Source organism: Tursiops truncatus, chromosome 7, assembly GCF_011762595.2.
Source record: "Tursiops truncatus isolate mTurTru1 chromosome 7, mTurTru1.mat.Y, whole genome shotgun sequence".
Lineage (NCBI taxonomy): Eukaryota > Metazoa > Chordata > Mammalia > Artiodactyla > Delphinidae > Tursiops > Tursiops truncatus.
In genome coordinates, this window is record NC_047040.1 from 113743263 (window position 1) to 113765175 (window position 21913).

The 21913-nt window shown below is 50.5% G+C and overlaps 1 protein-coding gene and 1 long non-coding RNA gene across 2 annotated transcripts in view; one reads left to right on the top strand and one right to left on the bottom strand.

Annotated features, from left to right (window-relative positions):
- Positions 1–21913, bottom strand: part of CFAP221 (cilia and flagella associated protein 221) — an 83436-nt gene that overhangs the window by 4647 nt on the left and 56876 nt on the right. Inside the window, exons 15-23 of the mRNA XM_019932333.3 lie at positions 20337–20442; positions 18841–18974; positions 17137–17217; positions 16261–16368; positions 16041–16175; positions 10745–10903; positions 9283–9374; positions 2961–3053; positions 449–544 (exon numbers count right to left, since the gene is read on the bottom strand). Of these exons, the coding sequence (XP_019787892.2) occupies positions 449–544; positions 2961–3053; positions 9283–9374; positions 10745–10903; positions 16041–16175; positions 16261–16368; positions 17137–17217; positions 18841–18974; positions 20337–20442 (1004 nt within the window). The remainder of the gene's footprint in view (positions 1–448; positions 545–2960; positions 3054–9282; positions 9375–10744; positions 10904–16040; positions 16176–16260; positions 16369–17136; positions 17218–18840; positions 18975–20336; positions 20443–21913) is intronic.
- Positions 6680–14079, top strand: LOC141279217 (uncharacterized). The gene is made up of 3 exons (XR_012333194.1): positions 6680–6929; positions 11858–12201; positions 12922–14079. It is a non-coding gene; the product is annotated as an uncharacterized lncRNA (long non-coding RNA).

The following is a 21913-nucleotide window of genomic DNA, read 5'->3' on the forward strand; positions in this document are numbered from 1 at the left end:
CAAGCGAGTTCACATCGAGCAGCTGGAGAGGTGTCTTCGCACTGGCATCTCATCTAACCCTCACAACTGCCCAGTTACTTAAGATGAGCAATGCAGCTGCAGGCGGCACGGGCGCTAAATGGGCTGCGGCCCCGGGTCTCGCCAGGCTCCAGAGCCTGGGCCTCTGATACTGCATGAAGCTCATTCAGCTACTCATAAGAAACAAACACAGCTCTGAAATCACACGATAAGCAAATGGGAATGCTGGACTCTGTTCTAAAGGTTTATTTGCCAACAACATTTGAGGGAGCGTCGCTATGCATAAAATACACATCTAAACATCTGAAGCATTGGAAACGTGCCCCTTTTGACACGTTCTTAGATCCAAACAGCACGGCAGTTCTGTGCGTCCCGTAGGGTGAACTTTATCCTGGCTGCCTCTTCCTAAGCCATCAAAGCATCCACTTACTTCTCCTTCTTGGTGTCCTTGTAGTTCAACATAGGGAATTCCACCGCCATCATTTCTGGGGTCAGCATGATGTCTATACTCTGCTCACAGAGCTCGCTGAAAAGGAATAAAATCGAGAAATATTGTCGTCATTTAAGAGTTACGCAGTTCTTTCAACATTCCTCCCACCTACTCTTCTGGAATCTACGTTAAAAAGCATAAGGCTGACAAATAGCTTTCTACCAACCCACAGTAGTGGGAATGGTTATTTATAAGCAGAGAATAAAAAGCAGTTTAGAGGGGGCTTCCCTGGTGGCGCAGTGGTTGAGAGCCCGCCTGCCGATGCAGGGGACACGGGTTCGTGCCACGGTCCGGGAAGATCCCACATGCCACGGAACGGCTGGGCCCGTGAGCCATGGCCGCTGAGCCTGCGCGTCCGGAGCCTGTGCTCCGCAACGGGAGAGGCCACAACAGTGAGAGGCCCGCGTACCGAAAAAAGAAAAAAAAAAAAAGCAGTTTAGAAATGCGGTTACAGAATTCATATTCTCTTCAGGTGCACGTGGAACATTTGCCAATATTGACCATACCTTGGACCATAAGGAGAGCATGAATGTTTCAAAAGATTGAAATCATTCAGAGAATGTTCTATGGCCACATGGAATTCGAATAGAAATCAATAGCAAAGAAGAGTAAAAAAATCCACGACTGCTTTAAAAATGAAACAGTATATTTCTAACTAACCTATGGCTGAGAGAAGACATCGCAGTGACCGAGGTTATTTTTATCTTGGGCTCTGCGATCCCCTAGAGCAGGGGTCAGCAAACTTTTCCTGTAAAGGCCTCTGCGGGTCGTAGGGTCTCTTATACAACTACTCAGCTCTGCTGTTGCAGCATGAAAGGAATCATGGAAAAACACATCCATGAATGAGTGTGGCTGTATTTCAATAAAACGGTTTGCAAAAGCAGGTGGCAGGCCGGATTCGGCCGTTTGCGGACCCCTGGCCTCGAGCTTGGGTGTTGGATGGTTACAGCTGGGTCCCTGCACATGTGGGTTCCAGCTCCACGAAGCAGCGAGAGAGAGGGCGCAGGAGCCCACTCCATCCTGGCCCTGCCCTCGGGAGGAGATCTCACGGCTGCTCCTGTCCCTTCGGCACAGGCCGAGTGACATGGATGACGTAACTGCAGGGGAGGCTGGGACGGTGAGCCTCCGGTCTCCACAAGTCTATTTCTTTGGAAGGGACAGTTTTTTTGAGAGAGGCCGTCTCTGCTACACTCAGAGAAATGCTCCCAAGATCAACGAAGGCTTCAAAATTTAGAATTAGCAGCAGGAACCCTCTGCTGACAGCGATGCGTAAACAGAGGTGGGCAGAGCAGTTTTCTGTTGGGAAAACACCTTGAAACCCACGGAGTCGTTCTGATCCGTAAGCTTCGCTGAGCAGCGGCTCCGGGCCAGTCTCGCGCGAAGCCGGCGCTGTGCGGAGAGCGCCTTCCCCTTAGCGCTTTCCTCACCCCTCAAGAGTGGAAAATAGCAAGACCTTGTTGCGGGTGAGCGAGGCTTTTGCCAGATGCCCATTTAGTGCGCAGTAGATGTCGGTCACCCCCCCCCCCCCCCCGCCCGCCGTCGTCCTGGGTGACAACCCCTGAGAAGCAGGTACTACTCTTCCCATTTCAGAGATGAGGGAACCGAGCCCCAGGGGTCCGCGCATCAGTGCTGAATGGGGGAGGGGTCTGCCGAGCATCTCCCCAGCTGTCCCCAGCGCTGACCCTCAAGTAACCGTGTGTCATCCCCGCCCGCCCGGCTACAGTGTCCTCAGGAAACGCCCTCGTGCTCCGGGGTTTGAGTGGCGGACACTCAACCTCCCTGTTCACCCTGGGTTCCAAGCTTCAGGCGCTCAAGTGTCACACTTGGGTGGGGGCAGGTCTCACGAAAACCGACACACGCCTCAGATATTCGGGACTTCACTCACTGATTATCTACAGGGAAAAATGGTCGAGTGGGTACAGCCACAGGAGATTCAAGGATGCATTCCCACTGGATGTTGGATGCTCATCAGTAAAGTCAAGTTCAAGCAGCTTAGTTTGGGGCTGATATTTCTTTTTATTTTCTTCCTTTTTTTTTTTTTTGTTTGTTTTCGCTCTTTCTTTTAAAATTTCCTTTGTTTTCGTTTTTCTCTTTTTTCTCTTTTTTATTTATCTGGGGGCGCTCTATTTCTTTATGCCCCTCCAAACCCCACCCACCCTTCGAGTACTAACCCCAGTCAAGGCGACTCTGCAGCCTTGGAAGCCCACTCAGCTCCCCCTCCGCTCACCCCTCCCCTGAGCGCCTGCAGCACGGAAAGATCAGCCAGTGTGAGACCTTAGGCTGTTCTCCACCGCGAATCCAGCATCCTATCTAATTGGGCGTATGGCTGGGTGTTAGCCGTGTCTCGGCCGGGGTGCAAGCTCGGGCACTGGGCGCTCCTTGGAAATCTCTCACAGCACCGGGACTATTTCTGGAAAATAGACATCACGAGAGACCAAAAGTAAAAGAGTACCGTTCGAGGGTCTCCATTCTGTCTTCCTCTGGTAAGGCATCAAGAACGGCAGGGACGTCTATAGGAAGCATGGCTAAATTGAAGGAATCGCAGCTGTGGAAAAATCACACATTTGTAGTCTCGGGGTCTTTACACAATTTCCTAAAGCACTTTCCTTTCCACCACTGGTGTTTTACGCTACTGTTCTGCCCTGCTTCGTTCTTGCAAACCCACTCATGTCTCCCTAGAGGTAAAGGCGGGGCTGCGATAGGTACCAGTCAAACCCAAGAGAATGGGGCCAGAGAAGACACTTCCCGGTGTTACTGTAAATCAACTATACTTCGGTTTTGAGAAAGACATTTCCCAGAGTTTAGAAACAGAACTGTCAAACTTGTGGTGTCTAAACTTACACTATTTCCCAGGGGTCGGGCTGGTGTGGGGCAGTTAGTTCGCTTTTTTTGTTCTTAATATTTTTTCCCACGTTTATACTCTTCCTTAGCTGTTTATTCAGTTTCAAACCTCCTCCCCACCCCCTTATATATTGTTTGGTATCATGATTTTACAGCTTCATATACAAATTACTGGGTGTTGAGGACATCAAAAGAATTGAGATGGGGAGAAAAGACATTTTGTTAGTTTTAAAGTCGGCGGCAGACTTCTGTTTCAAGTTGGTGGAGCAAACACTCACCTTTTAAAAAAATTTCCCCTCTTTTGGGTCTCAACACCTTCTTAACATGCCTCTCAAATGATATTAGAGGAACCCACAACAGCAAAGAGAATAGGAAAAGAGTCACAAATGGATAAACTTTTAAGATAATTTTCTGGAATAAGTTTCTAGAAGCTGAGAGGAGTGTTGTCTCATAGAAGAGAGTAAAGAATGACCCACAGCAGGAAACTGACCTCCTCGCAGGCTCTAGAAAGGCTGCAGGCAGAGGGTAAGGCAGGCGGCAGGAACGGAAAGCCAGGAGGTTAATTGAAGCCTCCTTGGTGCGTGCAGATACGTCTTGGAGATAAGTTTCTTCTCCTTGTTTAATAAGCAAAAATGCTTGTTTATTAAAGTGGTTATAGGTGAAGCGATTCTGAAACTATTTATAGAACTATTGACAGTTCTATAAAACTATTGACGTTCTATAAAACTGAGGGAGTGAGTGTGATAGGAGACCAGGGGTTCTCACAGGGCAAAGAAGAGACAGACCACTATGGACCGGGGAAAAGCAAGCAGCAACTCCATGAATGTGGGTTGGGATTACAGGCACCGGTGTGGATTCATGATGTGGAAAATGGGTGTAGGTGTGTGTGTGGGTGCCTACGTGCACATGGACATGTGCATATGTGTGTCGATGTATGCAGTCATGTATTTTTGTATGAATGTGTACATACGTGTGTGTGTGTGCACATATATGTATGCATTTCCCCACGTACACACTCCGGCTTGTCCGCTGAGGAGGCCAAGAGATGACTCCCCCGCTCCACCCCCAGTAATGATGTGTGCACCAGGAACCCAGATTTTGGTCTCTAACACCATTCCTCACTGGAAAGGGACCTGGCTTCCACCACCCAGAGATTAGTCCTATTTACTGACTTGGTGACAGAGAACACAGGTTCTAACGGACAATCCCACTGAGACCTCAGAGCGCGTGTAGCCGAGAGGAGGGTGGGAGAAGGTGGAAGCCTGGACCACTCCCCAGGGGCCAGGGTGGTCTGGAAGACAGAATGGCAACAACCAAGGGTTTTTCATGAGATCAAACTTACCTAATTTTAAAATTCTGAGACCATGTCCTGCTTACTTTTCCATGTGTTAATATGTTCCTCTGGAATTGAAAGGGTGGTGGCAGTGGACGGAGATTGGGGGTTTTGTTTTGCTTTGTTTTGTTTCATGCCTTTCTTGGAAAAGTAAAACGCCGACAGCTCTAAGTCAATTCCTAAGATTATTCTGGAAATTTCAGTTGTCTATAAAACCCCAAAGTCTGGGCACCACTGGATTAGATGACTTCTTTGTCGCTACTTACTCAGCTTGCATGAAAGTCACAGACACTCAGTAAATTCTCTCTGAATTTATTAATGAGCAAAGAACCCAAGTGAGCTGTTTTGATCATTACGAATGCAAAAATAACTTGGAGTGAATAAACATTAACTAAGGATACTGCTTGGTTTAACAGCAACTCTCAGGGGCAGAAATACAGGGGAAATAGCAGCTAAGAAATAGGTAACCTATTCAAGAAAAATGACCGCAGAGTTGAAATATCATTAGCAGATGTGTAGGAAGTTTAAAAGGGAATACTATTATAATTCTATAACTCTTTTAGAAATAAAAACATTATCTAGGGTCTTACATCATAGAAATCCATGACAAAGAAATAAAGAATCCTCTCTTGATTTTATAATCTGTGGTGCAATTATGGTGTATTATGAAACAAATTGGCCAACAGAGCACTTGGGCACAGAAGCTGGAGGTAACAAGTCCTAGCTGGGGAGTTTTCTTGTTTAATTCACATTTAATTCATGGTTAGTTCAAGCCCAAGGTGACTGCGTTCTGAGTGCCTTTTGAAAGAACAGCCTCGTGAGATTTTTCCAAGAACATTGCTTTGGGAAAAAAAACAGGCTTTTTTTTCTTAATTCCCGAGACCAGTGCTTGCCGACAGCTGGTGGACCCCGGCGTGTCCACTGCCTGCCGTTGCTCGATGTGCGTATTCAGCCTCTGGACGGTACCCACACCAGCTGTGTTTGGTCTGCTGATGACTGCGGTCCATTCGGAAGTGCCCTCACCCCACAGCAAAATGAGGCCGTGTGTCTAGCTGGTGGCGGGCCATCGCCGTATGGTGGCAGCAGAGTTACCGCAAGGTTTAGTGGGTGGGGGAGGGCAGAAGTGGGAAGGGTTACTAAGGATGGGGCTAGATGCACCACTTGAGTCCTTACAACTCACGTGGTCCGTGAGGACCCCTTCACCGTCCCCGTTTCACAGATGAGGAAATGATTGCTCAACGGGCTTCAGTAATAGGTAAATGTGGCCCAGGGAAACAGAGTGGGTGACAGGGCTAGCGGGTTACGAGGCAGGTCTCTCAGACACCAAAGCACTCCTTCTCCCTACAAGGTCACTGTTCCACCCAGCCCTTGATTCTGGAGTTTTCAGATTCTAGAAATATGCTAATGTTACCAAACAATTTCGTGTGCCTGACGCACAGCAAGGCCAAGCAACCCGAAACGTCGGAGTCTGGAGCAGAGAAAGGTTCAGGGCCAGCAAGGAGACGAGGTGGTTTGTGCCCCAAAAACCCAGAACTGCCCAGTGGTTTTCAGGCAGGCGTTTTTAAAGGCAAAATTTGGGGTGAGGGCTGCAGGGTGTGTGACCGTCTTCTGTCTGGCTGGTGGGGAGGTACAGACCCCTCCCTATGTCCTCTGCCATGGCTCCTCTCTGAGGTGTACCCAGGTAACAGTATCTGATGCACATTCCTCAGCTGTCTTACAGATGCCGAAACCCGTCAAGCGGAAGTTGACCACTTGACCATGAGCACGTAGCCCCCACACCTGAGGACTGACGATGAAACACCACCCTGTCACCTCACCACCACCCAGAGAGCTGTGCGCGAGCTGATCACACACCCTGCAACGCCCCTCCCTCAGCTGGCCTTTAAAAATGCTTCCCTGGAAGCCACCGGGGAGTTGGGGCTTCCTGACCTTTAACTGACTGACTCTTTGCTTGGCGCCTGCAACGAACGCTGCACTTGCCTCCACCGCGAGCCGGTGTCAGTAGACTGGCTTTGCTGTGCACAGGCGAGTGGACCCAAGTTTGGTTCGGTAACATGAACTCACAGAAAAGGAACTAATATTTTCGAGCCCCTACCGTGGGCCAAATCTTGGTCTCATGTTAATCTCCAGGCAGAGGGGGGCAGGAAGCACCGAGGAAATAACCCGAAGGGAACAGCAGGTGGACAAGCCTAGATTCTGCTTCATTCAGGAAGAGCTTTTTGCCTGGCAGTGCAGGAAGAAGTAAAGGTAAGTGTTCCAGGGTCACAAACTGGATTGCAACGATCTCCTCAAATACCCGGGGAGGGGCAGGTGACGGGTGGTACATACGGGGTAGGTGCACATCGGGGTGAGCCTTCCTACCTCTGCTAAAACGAAAATGTCGAGGCTGAGCGGGGTCTTCACAGCAAGCCCGATCGGCTTGTGTTCTGCACGAGAGGACTGGGCCCAGAGAGCTGGCCACAGAGCGTGGCCGGGGCCACACAGCTCCGGGAGGCTGCGAGCCATTCTGGTGACGGGGAAGAGCCGGCACTCGCTGGTGGGAGTCAAGGGTGCGTGTCCCTGCCGACCCTGGTTGGCGGCGGTGCTCCGGCAGAGCTGGCCACTCCTGGGCCGTGGCAGGGCTCTGCCCCCACTTGGGCTGGGCCTCACCCCGAATCGAAGGGTTTGAGCAGAATGTCGCTGCTGATGGTCATTGTGTTGGGACACTAGTCACATCTGCTCACCAGCGACTCATTTCACTACGTTTTATAAGGACAATGGGCCAAAGAAGCAAACTCCAGGGCTCAGGAGCAGGTCACTGACCAGGCCGTGTCTTAAAGAAAAGGCATCAGTCTACTTGTTTGAGATCCTAGGGCTCTGGAGAGGTGTTAAATGAGCAAATTAGCAAAAATGTGCTTACTCTAAATTTCCTCCTTCTTTGGTCTAACAATATTCTCATCTACCTGCCCTGTCTCTGTGTGATGACAGCTGTGGGGCCGCCCGGTAGACGGCCAGGCTGGGGCATGGAGAGAGGTGGATCATTTGGGAGTGGATATGGAGGGTGTGGACGGCGAATCTTGGCAACTACAATGTTAAAAATGGACCATGGCTATTTCGGCTGAATTATATGGATTGGTGTCTGCTTTTATTGAAGCATGGCCAACTAGCCACCTGTGACATTGACTTTTTAAAAGTATATCTCAAGAGCTACCATATGATATAGCAATCCCACTCCTGGGCGTGTATCTGAATAAAACTCTTATTCGAAAAGATACATGCATCCCTGTGTTCATAGCAACACTATTTACAATAGCCACGACATGGAAGCAACCTAAGTGTCCATTGACAGATGAATGGATAAAGAAGATGTGGCACATATATACAATGGACTATTACTCAGTCATAAAAAGAGACGAAATTGAGTTATTTGTAGTGAGGTGGATGGACCCAGAGTCTGTCATACAGAGTGAAGTAAGTCAGAAAGAGAAAAACAAATACCGTATGCTAACACATATATATGGAATCTAAGAAAAAAATGGTCATGAAGAACCTAGGGTCAGGACAGGAATAAAGATGCAGACATACAGAATGGACCTGGGGACACAGGGAGGGAGAAGGGTAAGCTGGGACAAGGTGAGCGAGTGGCATGGACATATATACACTACCAAACGTAAGGTAGATAGCTAGTGGCAAGCAGCCGCATAGCACAGGGAGATCAGCTCGGTGCTCTGTGACCACCTAGAGGGGTGGGATAGGGAGGGTGGGAGGCAGGGAGACACAAGAGGGAAGAGATGTGGGGATATATGTATAGCTATAGCTGGTTCACTTTGTTATACAGCAGAAACTAACACACCATTGTAAAGCAATTATACTCCAATAAAGATGTTAAAAAACAAAGATGCGGTACATATATACCATGGCATATTACTCAGGCATAAAAAAGAACAAAATAATGCCATTTGCAGCAACATGGATGGACCTAGAGACTATCATACTAAGTGAAGCAAGTCAGAAAGAAAAAGACAAATGTCATATGATATCACTTATATGTGGAATCTAAAACTGATACTAATGAACTTATTTACAAAACAGAAATAAACTCACAGACCTAGAAAGCAAACTTGTGGTTGCCAGAGGGGAGAGGGGGTGGAGGAAGTGGGTGGAGATGAATCAGGAGTTTGGGATCAAGAGATACACACCACTAATTTATAAAAGTAAACAACAAGGGCCTACTGCATAGCACAGGGAACTATATTCGATATATTGTAATAACCTATTAAGGAAGAGAACGTAAAAAGGAATATATGTACACACACACACACACACACACACACACACACACACACATAACTGAGTCACTTTGCTGTACATCCGAAACTAACATAACATTGTAAATCAACTATATTTCAATAAAAGTTAAAAAAATAAAGTATATCTCAATTAAGATAAAGTCAAGATATGACTTTGTACACACCATCATATTCCTCTGGTGAGCAGACTTCCCTCACGATGCACTAAAAGTACGCTTTGACATACTACTGGCAGGTAACTTCTGAGCTTGCAGCCTCTGCACTCTGCAGGGCACACACACCTCCGTGAGGCGACGGGGAGCTGGGCTTACCTCTGCGTCATCTCTGTCTTCGAGGTTTCGGGCAGGGACGAGAGGACCGGGCACTGGAACCTCTTCCAGGTCATCACTCCAGGAATGACATCCTGTAATAGAGCCGGCACAGGGGGACCACATGTAAAGTTCAGGAAAGACTTCCGTTTCATTCAACTGAATATTTTTCAATCCAAGTTGAGCTCCAAAATGTATCATTCCATTAAGTTTAGTAGAACTTTTCTGAGGCTAAAAACGACAGCTGCTCCAGCAACTGCTGCAACAAGGCAACAGGCATTAAGGCAGGGAGGACGGAGAGGCTCCCGCCCCTGTCTTATGTGGCACAGGGGCAACGGCCCTGGTGCTGGAGGACAGGTCTGGCCTTTCCACCCGTTTTGACTACTGTGCATGTGATGCTAATGCAACATTCAGAGGATGGGTCAGTTCATCAGAGGGCTGTCCAGGCAGGGGTAAGCGCGTGCAAAGGCATGGAAAATGCGAGGAGGGTGCCATCAGGAGAGCACCGAGTGCAGGGCGGGGGACGGGGGTGACAGGAAATGAGGCTGGAGAGGCAGGCTGGTTGTGAAGGGCCTCGTGGGCCAAGCTAATGAGCCTGGAGCTGCTCCCAGGGGCAGCAGGGACCACGGAGGGTTTCCAAACTGGAAAATGACCGGATCGGATTTGTGTGGAAGGAAGGCTTTTCAGGAGGGTGACGGTGCGCTCCTGGGCCCTGGGGTGCAGGACAGGGAGTCACATGGCGCGTGAGGCCAGCCGGTGGGATCCAGGGAGGGCCCAGGGGCGGCTGCCTGCGGGGCTGGGGAAGAGGGAGCAAGCAAGGAGCACGGGGATCAGGCTGGAGTCCTAGAACCAAGAGGCAGGAAGGTGATGCGGGAAGAGGCATGAGGCGGAGCTGGCGGGGCCAGGGCTGAGACAGCCACCCACCTAAGTTAGGGTTTCATCCCGAGCGGAGGGTGCGGGCCACCCAGGAGGTGCCTGGAGGCTGAGGTCAGGTTGGTTATTTGGGGGAAGAAGGAGATCTCGGGGGCCTCTTCCTCACTGTGCATTTGTCACATCACCACCTTGCCCATTATGACGTTTCTGTCCTTGTTGGGGACCAAACAGAGAGGGGGGGGCATCCCACAGGGTTATGGCCGCCACGTGACTGTTTTTCCATGGTTGCAGCGGGGATAAGATGAATATTAGGCATGACCTTCAAGGAAAAAGAGACTAAGAACGTTGAAAAGGGGGCAACGTGAAGCCTGGGAGCTGGGTACGGGCTGATGGGGATGGTGCTGAGTCCCCACCTGCCCCCCTTCAGGGCTGGGGCATGACAGGGTCCACAGCGCCACGGTTACTGTCCTCGTCCTGCAGCTGTGGCAGCAAACCCTCTACTCCTTGGTTCCAGCGGTGACCCTCCCTCCTTGTCCCCTGCCCGTCCCCGCAGCCCAGAGCCAGCTCTGCCGCTGAGCCGGGATGGCTTTACCATGTGATGGAGAAACTGCTTCTGGGTTAGGGGGATGCTGGAGCTGCAGTGGGACTCCTTGGTGAACTTGTATTTGGGGTGGGTGCACAGATGGTAATCCATCGAGGTTTCCACGTAGGTCAGCGGGTGCTTCACGGCAAATAACCCTGGGCTGGGGTTCTGCGGGAGAGACGAAAAACGGGGTCTCTTTTGTTGACCGTTTCCTCCTCTGCCACAGCACAGGCGTCAGCTAAGGCTCCCTTCGGCCCCCCCTCCCCCGGCACGCGCACTCTGACCCCACCTCTGTCAGCCCGTCTGGGAAAGAGAAGCAGGAGAGCAGAGGTGGCTTCAGATGGGCAGTGGTCATGGTCATTCGTAAATGTCACTTTTCTGGTTGAAGCGCTTCATTACATACCACGCGGATTCACTTAAAGTATTTGTTTCTGGATTTGATCAATTAGGGGGATTTATTAAATAAGGAAACTGGTTTTAAAAAGCAATGAGCTGCTGCTTTTGGAAACAAAAGAATAGCTTCTAAAAAGTAACTTTAAAGAGAAGACAGGGGCTTCCCAGGTGGCGCAGTGGTTGAGAGTCCTCCTGCTGAGGCAGGGTACACGGGTTCGGGCCCCGGTCCGGGAAGATCCCACATGCCGCGGGGCGGCTGGGCCCGTGAGCCATGGCCGCTGAGCCTGCGCGTCCGGAGCCTGTGATCCGCAACGGGAGAGGCCACAGCAGTGAGAGGCCCGCATACCACACACACAAAAAAAAAAAGACAAAGGAGAGGGTGGCATGTGATATATCAGGAAACATCAGCATTTAACATTGTTTTGGTGATGTTTTTAATTCAGGAAGGCTCCATTTGGATGAAGTATCTGGCTTTAAGGGAGTTCCTGTCTTTTATTAATTTTCCAGCAGAACTAATGGAGGCACAGAGCAATTATATCAAAATGTGGAGCCTTTTAATGTTCCTTCTGGGGCCTGTCCAACAAAAACCCAGCTCTTCTCCCAGACAACATAGCTCTTAGCTCCCTTGTGGTTGTTTAATCACAGATGTTTAGGAACCACTAAGTTGAGATTCTGTTCTTTTTGTTTGTTTGAATAATTAAAAAAAATTTTTTTTTTAAAAACCCACAGAACTCCACACGACTGACGGGAACCCAGTCTCACCGCCAAGAAACAAATGTCCCCAACAACTTGAAGACGACGTGACAGCACCCAGAGGAGGGCCCGGCTATCGTGCGTGTGATGAAGGCGTCCCGGCCACGAACGCTGGGCTGCCTGTCCTCCAGTCATGCAGGGAGGCTGACTTGCAGCCAGGGCCACGGAGAAGCTCTTGTGACGACGCACGGATGTAAAGGCAGCAGAACAGCAGGGAGGCGATAACCCCTCGAGGGAGTCAGGAGTGGAGTATCTGTGTGTCCACAGCAGCTCTTCTCCCGTCCCTCATAGGGCCGCACGGAATGGGGACAGGGACAGAGGTGAAGGCAAACCTTGGGTCCCCACCCTGACCCAGGTCAGGGCTGGAGGGCTGGGAGGGAACGAGGGGAAAGGTGGGGCGTGGTGAGACAAAGCCGGGGAGACTGAGGATGCAGAGGAAGGCGGGTGTGGGTGGGCAAGTGGGGGACGCGTCCTGCCGCCGCGCAGGGCCCCTTAAATGCCCCAGCGTGCGAGGACGTGCCGGAAGGAAGGGCAAAGGACAGGAGGCAGGGTGAGCACCCAGCTGGAGCTGCCCAGGTGCTCTGGGCACAACTACCTCCCCAGAAATGGGGCGAGGGCCAGAATCTGGAGGCTGCTGGCCTCCGCCACCAGGAGTCACCCCTGTGGTAACAAAGGACAATCGGGACAGCCCCTGGGAAGGGATGCCTCAGGGATTCGGGGCAGGATGACAGAGACCCCAGCTGGGCCTGGTCACAGTGTGACCAAGAGGTGGAGTCACTGATGGGGGAGGGGCTGGCAGTCTCACGGGGACGGGGACGGGGTCAAAGGTGCACAGCACTGGGGTGGGGGGGACACCTGCCGTGTGGCCAACTCTCTGGACCTGCCTTGGGTCAAGTGCAGCGGATGAAATCTTTCTGGAAATGGCCATGCCACCGTCTCTAACAGTTGTCACACCTCACCTCCCCCAGGGTGGCCATCGCTACCAGAGCAGGAGGTCTGAGTGGTCAGCCCGTGACTATTTTAATTTTAATTTCCCTCAGACCACTGCGTGCATATGGGAGCGGCTCACCCAGGCTGGGAGGATTCGTGGTGAAGAGCAAGGGGGCTCGTGCGGGCCCCTCCGACCCCAGGCTCGGGTCTGGGTTTGTGCCTGGGATGGTCACTAACTCTGAACATCACGCTGCTTCTTCCTCCTCTTGACTGTCGACCTCACAGTATCTGCTGACTCATTACCCCGTAAGGTAAGGGTCTTGCTCGTGTGCACAGATGCTCCTTCCGGACTTTGAAAATCACATGGTTATTGTTAGTTTGGCTGCGACCTGCAATGATCCACTGATCCACCTATTTCCTGTTTCATCATCTTTAGTTGAGTATTCCAACTCCCCCCGGGTGAAATGAAGGCATTCCCACTCCCATGCTTTCTCGTTCCTTTCTTCCTCTCTTCCACAATTTTACTTTTGTATTATTGAGATCGTCAACATCTGCATTCTGGAACCACACCAAGACCAGTATGCTTTGTTCATAAGTTGTCTCTGCAAGCTGGAAACTGGTAAACAGCATTTATTTTGTCTTAACTGTCTAAGTATGTCGCTCTGCCAGGCCAAGCTGAGGCCTGGATTATAGCTTTCTGGTGAAGGTTCACGATCACGACCTCTGGGTCAGTGACAGAGGGCAGTTCTAGTATCAAGGCCAGATGGATTCTATTTTTAGTTGGCTCTCCCCCTGGAGTTTATAACGGCCTTGCGTTTTGCTTTAGTAGCGCGCCTCTATAAGACCCTCCAGCGTTTCCACGGCCTCAGCTGCACCGTCGGCGCATGGGGTCCACACTGCCCCAGCGTCTCCTCCCCAGAGCCCTCTACCCCATCTCCTGCAGACAGCGCACAGATATCACCCCAAGACTCCACTGTGGGGCTTCCCCGGTGGCGCAGTGGTTGGGAGTCCGCCTGCCGATGCAGGGGACGCGGGTTCGTGCCCCGGTCCGGGAAGATCCCACATGCCGCGGGGCGGCTGGGCCCGTGAGCCATGGCCGCTGAGCCTGCGCGTCCGGAGCCTGTGCTCCGCAGCGGGAGGGGCCACAACAGTGAGAGGCCCATGTACGGCAAAAAAAACCCAAAAAACAAAAACTTCAACCAAGACTCCACTGCAATGCTCTACTCGTTGCGACCAGCATTGCTTGCCTTTTATTTTTGTTTCTTTTCTTAGGCTTTTCGAATTCTTTCTTTTATAGCCATACTGATGTGTAAGTGATATGCAATAAACTGCCCATGTGAAAAGTATGTAATTTGGTAAATGTTGATGTATGTTACATCTGCAAAACCGGTCTCTAGACCAGCTTTCTCACTTGCAGAGCGGTGAGGGGCGGTAGAGGGTGGGTCTGGGGGAGACTGTGAAGACCTGGGGTTTTGCAGGGACACCCTCCTCAGGAAAGCCCCTTATCCACTGCCAGCCCAGCAACCGGGACCCTATTTTACATATTGCCCTGCTGTGTAAAATTTCAGCTGGCGATAGGGTGCTGGTGCTAAGTGAAGTCTGAAAATCACTGAGTTAGATGCCCGGTGAGGCCATCCCAGCCCTGACTCTATGTCTGTGAGGGACAGCCCTCCCCCACCCCGCAATGAGACTACCAGAACACGCTGTGTTTGTGTTTGGCCAAAACACAAACAGCACAGCTCCCTGGAGGAAAGCAGCAGAGCTCAGAGGAGTAGCCCCAAGGCAAACAACCAGGAAACAGGCAGGCGTCTGTCCCTGCTCTGCCCTTGGGTGCGACCACCGGCACCTCTGCCCTGTCAGAGATTCAGAGGCTCACGTGTAGATTCTCCCAGAGGAGCCTTTCTCAGGTAGTGTCTGAGGCCCTTCCTCATACTGCGTGCGTGTGCGCGTGTGTGCGTGTGTGTTCGTGTGTGTGTGCGTGTCCTTACAAAACAGACTGTAACTAGGGCGACTACCGTGGCATTTCGCCGATGATTCCGTTCTTACATAGAACCTCCTCAGATTTCCTGTCTGGCCTTTAGTCTCTTAGGGCTTGGGTACTGCATCCTTAAGGATAAGGGGGAAGGGGGTGCCCCTGAGGGCAGGTGACAGGAGGACACACGCAGGGGAGGGGGAAGAACCGGCTGGACCCCACATCGCTGGGAGACTGGACTCAATTTGGTAGAAGACAGGGAATCAGGCGTCGGTGTGGCAGGGCCACGGTGCCCGAAGATGGGATAAAGAATCAACTAGGCGCCGCGGGACGGGGCTGGGGTGACTTTACTTTTTTTCTGTTGTATTTTCATCTTAAAATATATATACAGGGCTTCCCTGGTGGCTCAGTGGTTGAGAGTCCCCGCCTGCTGATGCAGGGGACATGGGTTCGTGCCCCCATCCGGGAGGATCCCACATGCCCCGGAGCGGCTGGGCCCGAGAGCCATGGCCGCTGAGCCTGTGCTCCGCAACGGGAGAGGCCACAACAGTGAGAGGCCCGCGTACCACCAAAAAAAAAAAAAAAAAAAAAAAAAAAAATTATATATATATATATATATATACACATATATACTACCTTTAAAAATTGTGAATCACTGTATTATACACCTGTAACTTACATAATATTGCACAGCAACTATACTTAAAAGAAACACAAAAATACACAGGTGCATATTATAGATAATTAGAAAAGATCATAAAGCTATTGTCATAAAAAAATAAATGCTGGAGTTGTTAAAAGACAAAAACATTGATATTCTCCAAATGATAAAGGCTGGCCAGCAATTTCAAAGGTGAGATGTGGTTTAACCCTTGAAATTCCAAAGAGAGAAAAATATTCCCAATTAGTGCTTCTGTCTTCTTTTTCTCAATGTTTTTTTTTAAAAAAACTGAAGTATAGTTGACGTACAATATTGTGTCAGTTTCAGGTATACAGCAAAGTGATTCAGTTATATATATATATATATATTTTTTTTTTTCCAGATTCTTTTCCCCTACAGGTTATGACAAGACCGTGAGTACAGTTCCCTGTGCTACACAGTCAGTCCTTGCTGCTTATCTTTTTTACGTGCAGTAGTGTGTGTCTGCTAATCCCACACCCCTAGTTTACCCCTCCCCCCTTTCCCCTTCTGCTTTCTTATGAAGTAACTGCTGGATAAAGGGACAGGGAACAATGACTTCTGCTGATGTCACTTACAAAGATATAAAGTGGGTCGTACTCTGGAGCCCGGGCCAAGGCCTCAGGGAGTCGTATGCTCAGGACGGAGGTCTCGCCGGGGAGCTGGGGCGCGGAGTCCTGCTTGGGCAGGGCCGTGACGGCGGTGGCTTCGTCCTGGGCCAAGACCAAGGACAGCACGTTAGTCCACGCGCCAGGGCGGCGGGAAGATGGGACGTTCCCGAGGGTGGGGACCTGTCACCTCAGCTCCTGGCTTCAGGGCCCGGGCAAGCTTCTGAGGCCAGTAGCTGGTTGAAGACCTCTGCACAGAGACCGGCTGGTACCTCTTGATCTGGTACAGCTGAGGAACCTGGGGGAGAGAAGGCAGGCGCTCGAAGCCCTTGGGAGGCACTTCCCAGCCGCCTGGGGGTAAAAGGAAGACGAGCGCCACGTTTAAGCAGCAGCTTTGTCAGTGCCGTCCTGGGCCCCGTTCTGGGTCCCAGCACACAGCGGTGTTCACAGTTCCTCGCCCCTGTCTTAGGGCTTAACTCTGCAATACACTGAACACTGGTTCGTCAGTTTAAAACATGCGTATTTCACAAGGACCTACTGGACAGCACGGGGAATTATACTCAACATTTTGCAATGACCTAAAAGGGAAAAGGATCGGAAAAAGAATAGATGTGTGTGTGTGTAACTGAATCACTGCACTGTGTGCCTGAAACTAACAAGATATTGGGATTCAACTATGCTTCAATTAAAAAAAAGAAAAGAAAAAAGAAATAAAGCACGCATATTTTCGAAAACAGAAGTGGTCATACACAAAGGCTGACTCACTTTTGTTCACTTGTGTCTTTTCTTCAAGTTTCTAACATGTGCAGTTCAGACAGCTTCAGATATGCATACTATATGGTATATCCACAAATAAAGACCCTGGTTTCCATAAGCCACATTAGGAAAAGAGAATCTGCTACACTTCGCACGTCGCATAAAATAACATCAGAGCAAAACACACAGTATGCTACGTGGCATAATCCGTCATAGAACGAAACTAATAAAAATAGCGCAGTTCAAATTCAAGACTATTCTGTTCATTTCATAAGAAACCCAATTAACAAAACCACATGACAGGTCTAACCTGCAGACTGAAGAAGGAATAGGCCTGCTTGATTTGAATTTCTGAAGGTTTAATTGGAACAGGTCCAAGGCCACCAGGAGCCTAAAATGTGAAAATTCAAAAAAGTGACACATGATCATCGCGGAGCGAGGGCAGCTATGCTTCTATTTCTCCACATTTTGCACGTTACACGAACAGCTCCTCCCTCTAAGTGACCCTTCCCGTGACCACAGCTGCTGCTTCCTGCGAGTGGCTTGGAGGCAGCGTGGGCCCCCGCCCCCCTTGTCTCTTAGGGTGTGATTCTCAGGACGGCAGCTGAGGCCTCTGTCAAAGGATGCAGCCTAACTTCTCCTCTGCCCACTGCGGCCGCTTCCCTTCCACGGGTGCTAATCCCGGAGCACCACCTCACAAATGTCCTGCAGGCGGATCTGCTGCATCACCCAGAGCCTGCAACAGCGCCCCACCTGTGACAGGCACTCAGTAACGACTACGGCTCACCGAGCTGAGACACCGTCGTCAGACTGATACGATGCAATGCGAATGTGCCACCAATTATGAGACATTTCCCAACCTCAAAGGTGCTGTATATTTTAAAACGTGACCTTAGAATAGGTGAAATACAGTATTTATGGAATGAATTACAAAATTCTTTATGGACAGGAATGCTGAGCATTCCGTTTTTCATCAACCCTGAGCAGTACAGAAATTTCTGCAGCACTAACTCAAGTACCAAATGAAATGATAAGCTTTGAATTATTAAAAAAACAAAAGACGGGCTCCACAGCACAGTGATAATCCCTTTGCATCCCTATCACTCTTTCCACCCATTAATTATTGAGTATCAGATAATTCTTCGTGCTTGAAAATCTCAGATTTATCATTTCCTAGGAACTAAATATGCTCATCTTTTAAGTCATTTGATTTTCTAATGCGGAAAACACATGGAATTTCTAAAGCCACTCCTGTAATTCTTGAGTAGATTAACCTGCAAGGCTCGAATCATTTTACAGGATGTGAATGGCAAGTTCATTCTTTGAAACCAAAAAACTGTTTTGCTTGTGCCCTTTCACTATCGATTAAAACACACTTTTTATTGCTAACTACGTGAACTTGGGGAACTCGGGCAACATTTCATTACTGGCTCTGTGACCTTGTGTCCCAGGCTCCTTCTCAGCTGTAAGAGGATAAACCTACCATGTAGACTTGTTGAAGATTAAATGAACTGATAGAACTGAAGCGCTTAAGAAACTGCCTGACTCGTGGTCTGGCCACGATCTGAATTATGACGATGCATCATTTGGCTAACTGTCACACTTCTTGCCACCGAGAGGGAGAGAGGGATGGACCTGTGAGTCCGAGGCTGGCCTGTTAGAGGCTGTGGCCGCCCACCCCCGGCCCCCGCAGACCCCACGCACCCGAGGGCTCGGCTGGGCTGGGCCTGCCTCTTAGTCCTACATCTGCCGCGGCCCTCAGGCCCTGTTCCCCGGCAGTGTGGCAGGGCCCGGCGGCCTCCAGGCTGGGCAGAGCCTGAGCACGGGCATCCCAGGGGCCAGGCAGGGGGCAGCAGGGGCCACTCAGTTTCCCGTTCATCACAATAACTTGGACGCAGGTCTGACTTGGGAGCCTCTAAGGAGGCAGCGGAGGGGCAGAGACGGGGCGGGGCTCCCCTTGGCACCTGCCTGCGACCCTGATGGAGCCTGGGCCACCGCAGCCCTGCACACCCACCAGCTCGTCGGAGCCCTGGGGGGCGCTGTAGGCCGGGAAGGCGAAGGGCAGCACTTGCTGGGGTGACACAGAGAAGCAGCTGCAGTAATCGTCCTGACTGACCCGCGCCGGAAGGTGTCTGGAGGAATTCTCGTCTGCGGGTGAAAAACAAAACAGCGCTTTGGGAGAATCGTAAGGTATTTGTGCGAAACCACCGTCTCTGGTTGTGTGCGTGTGTGCATTTGCCACACACCAGTTACTGGGTCCTTGGCACACACCATTTCAGAAAGAACGTGTGTGTGTACGTGTGTATGTGTGTAGTCTCGTTTTTAGTTTCTCTTTTGTTCTTTACCTCAACCCCTTCTCCGATTTTTTAAAAATTTTATTTTTACTTCCAAAAAACTCTAATTCATAGTGAAGCCTCTCTGATGAATATTCTTTGCCCTCGTCATCAAAGAAAAAGATCAAATTTAAGAAGCACGGAAAGACATTTTACAGGTGTCCATATGTAACTCACAGGTAAATTTTACAATTTTTTTTTTTTTTTTCGGTACGTGGGCCTCTCACTGTTGTGGCCTCTCCCATTGCAGGGCACAGGCTCCAGATGCGCAGGCTCAGCGGCCATGGCTCACGGGCCCAGCCGCTCCGCGGCATGTGGGATCTTCCTGGACCGGGGCACGAACCCGTGTCCCCTGCATCGGCAGGCGGACTCTTAACCACTGCGCCACCAGGGAAGCCCTACAATGTTTTTTAAAAGAGTTTCTTTATTAGAAACATCAGCATCAGGGATAAAATAATATAGGAGGAAAAAGGATAATTAAAATGTAATAAAATGTCCTATATTCACAGCAGCACTATTCACAATAGCCAAGACATGGAAGCAACCTAAATGTCCATCGACAGAAGAATGGATAAAGAAGATGTGGTACATATATACAATGCAATATTACTCGGCCATAAAAAAGAATGAAAGAATGCCATTTGTAGCAACATGGATGGACCTAGAGATTATCATACTAAGTGAAGTAAGTCAGAAAAAGAAAGACAAATACCATATGGTATCACTTATATGTGGAATCTAAAATATGACACAAATGAACTTATCTACGACACAGAAAGACTCACAGACATAGAGAACAGACTTGCGGTTGCCAAGGGGGAGGGGGCTGGGGGAGGGAAGGATCAGGAGTTTAGGATCAGCAGATGCAAACTAGTATATAGAGGATGTCTAAACAACAAGGTCCTACTGTAGAGCACAGGGAACTATATTCAATATCCTGGGATAAACCACAATGGAAAAGAATATGAACATATGTGTATAACTGACGGAATCACTGTGCTGTACAGCAGAAATCAATGCAACACTGTAAATCAACTAGACTTCAGTAACACTTTTAAAAATCCAGTACATGTGATTGATGAAGCCGTGCATTTGTACCCAGCTGACTTCCTAACAGAGAAGCCCGCTGCTCAGGACACATGTGGATGGAAGCGCAGCTGTTCGCAGCCGGCTCTACCTTGTGCTATGGACTGTCCTCCGTGACTGAACCTTTTCTTGATGGCGTCTCTGTGCATGTTACGGATCGCAGTCAGCATGTTCAGCAAGCGGCGCTGAATCACGACCTGGAATTAGAAAGAAGAATGATCTCACACTGTTCGTCGGGGCTCAGTTTGGCATTTAGTTTAGCTCAATTTCCTCAACCACAGCCAGGGGCTGAGGCCACGGATCTACGTGGAATTCCCAGGGAGGGTCACAGTGCCCTGGACGAGGCCACGGGCATCGAGGTCTGGGAAGTGCAGACCCGCCTGAACGCAGAGACCCGGCTGTCGTCTGGCCTTGACCCTCCCAATTTATGAGCCCCAGTTTTCTCGTATTTCCAGAGTGGAAGGGTGACTCGTTCTACGGTCTTTCTTCTCGGCATATCTGAGTCGTGACACTGCTGCCATGTTGTTTTCAGAGCTGAAGGACAAACTAAGCAGACAGTTCCACAGACATCGGGCGGTGGGTTGGGCGGCGCTGGCTGCACACCGCACGCTCTGCGTCCAGAGCAGGCGCTGCTGGGGGTGAGCGCTCCCTGCGCCCAGAGCTGGGGCCACTCCTTCCCATCCGCCCACGGCCTTGCCACTTATCCAGTGTGAAGAGGTGGCCGCTCCGTGCACAGTCCTGTTCAGGTACTGCGGACACAGTGGGGGGCGGACAAGGGTCCAGCCCGCACAGAGCTGACGTCCTGTTCGTGCGTGTGTGTGGAGTGGGATGGCAGGAGACAAACGAGCACACAAGCTAAACACCATGAAGCAAATGAAGAAGACTAAACACACGGGGGCGTGACTGAGGGGCTGGGAGGGGGTCTGGCCGCTGCCGCAGGGACGACGTAAGGAAGGCCTTTCTGGGAGGTGAGGTTCGATCTGAGACTTGAACAATGAGGAGACACTGGCCTTGGAAAGAGTTCTGAGCAGGGGAAGCAGCAGGTGCAGAGATCCTGATTCAGGAACAAAGGAGACATGCTTAAAGGACAGAGAGAAACCCAGTATGGCCTTGTCGCCTCGATAAAAATTGCGCCTTTTATTCCAATTGCAATGGGGGGCCTTTGGAAGGTTTTCCCAGGGGCAACGTCCGATCACGTCCAAGCTCTGGGAGGCCTCTTCTGGCTGCGGTGGTCCAGGCAGAGAGCATGGGGCTGTGACTGGGCCGGGGGGATGGCAGGGGCCGTCGGGCTGGGGACGTGTTGGCACATCTAACTGGCAGCACCTGCCGGGGAGTGTGCGGGAAAGACGGAGCCTCCACTCAGAGCCAGGCACACAGCTGCTGACCCAGGAGGACTGGCTCCAGAGTGGCCGGGGCTGTCCCACGAGTGTCTCATAGCCACCTCTGTCCCGCACAGGCGCAGAGCCCACCCAGACAAAGCCCCAGCAGGGACACTGGTTTACAGACATCAGCCTAGGCTGCAAGCACTGCTTGAGAGATCACCTGCAACGTAAACTCTTGGAGTCTTCTATGTGTTGACTCGCCTGACTTTCATGACAGCCCTGAGAAAGGTCTTACTGGTCTCCTCAGTGACAGATGAGGAAACGAAGGCACAGAGGTCATGGAACT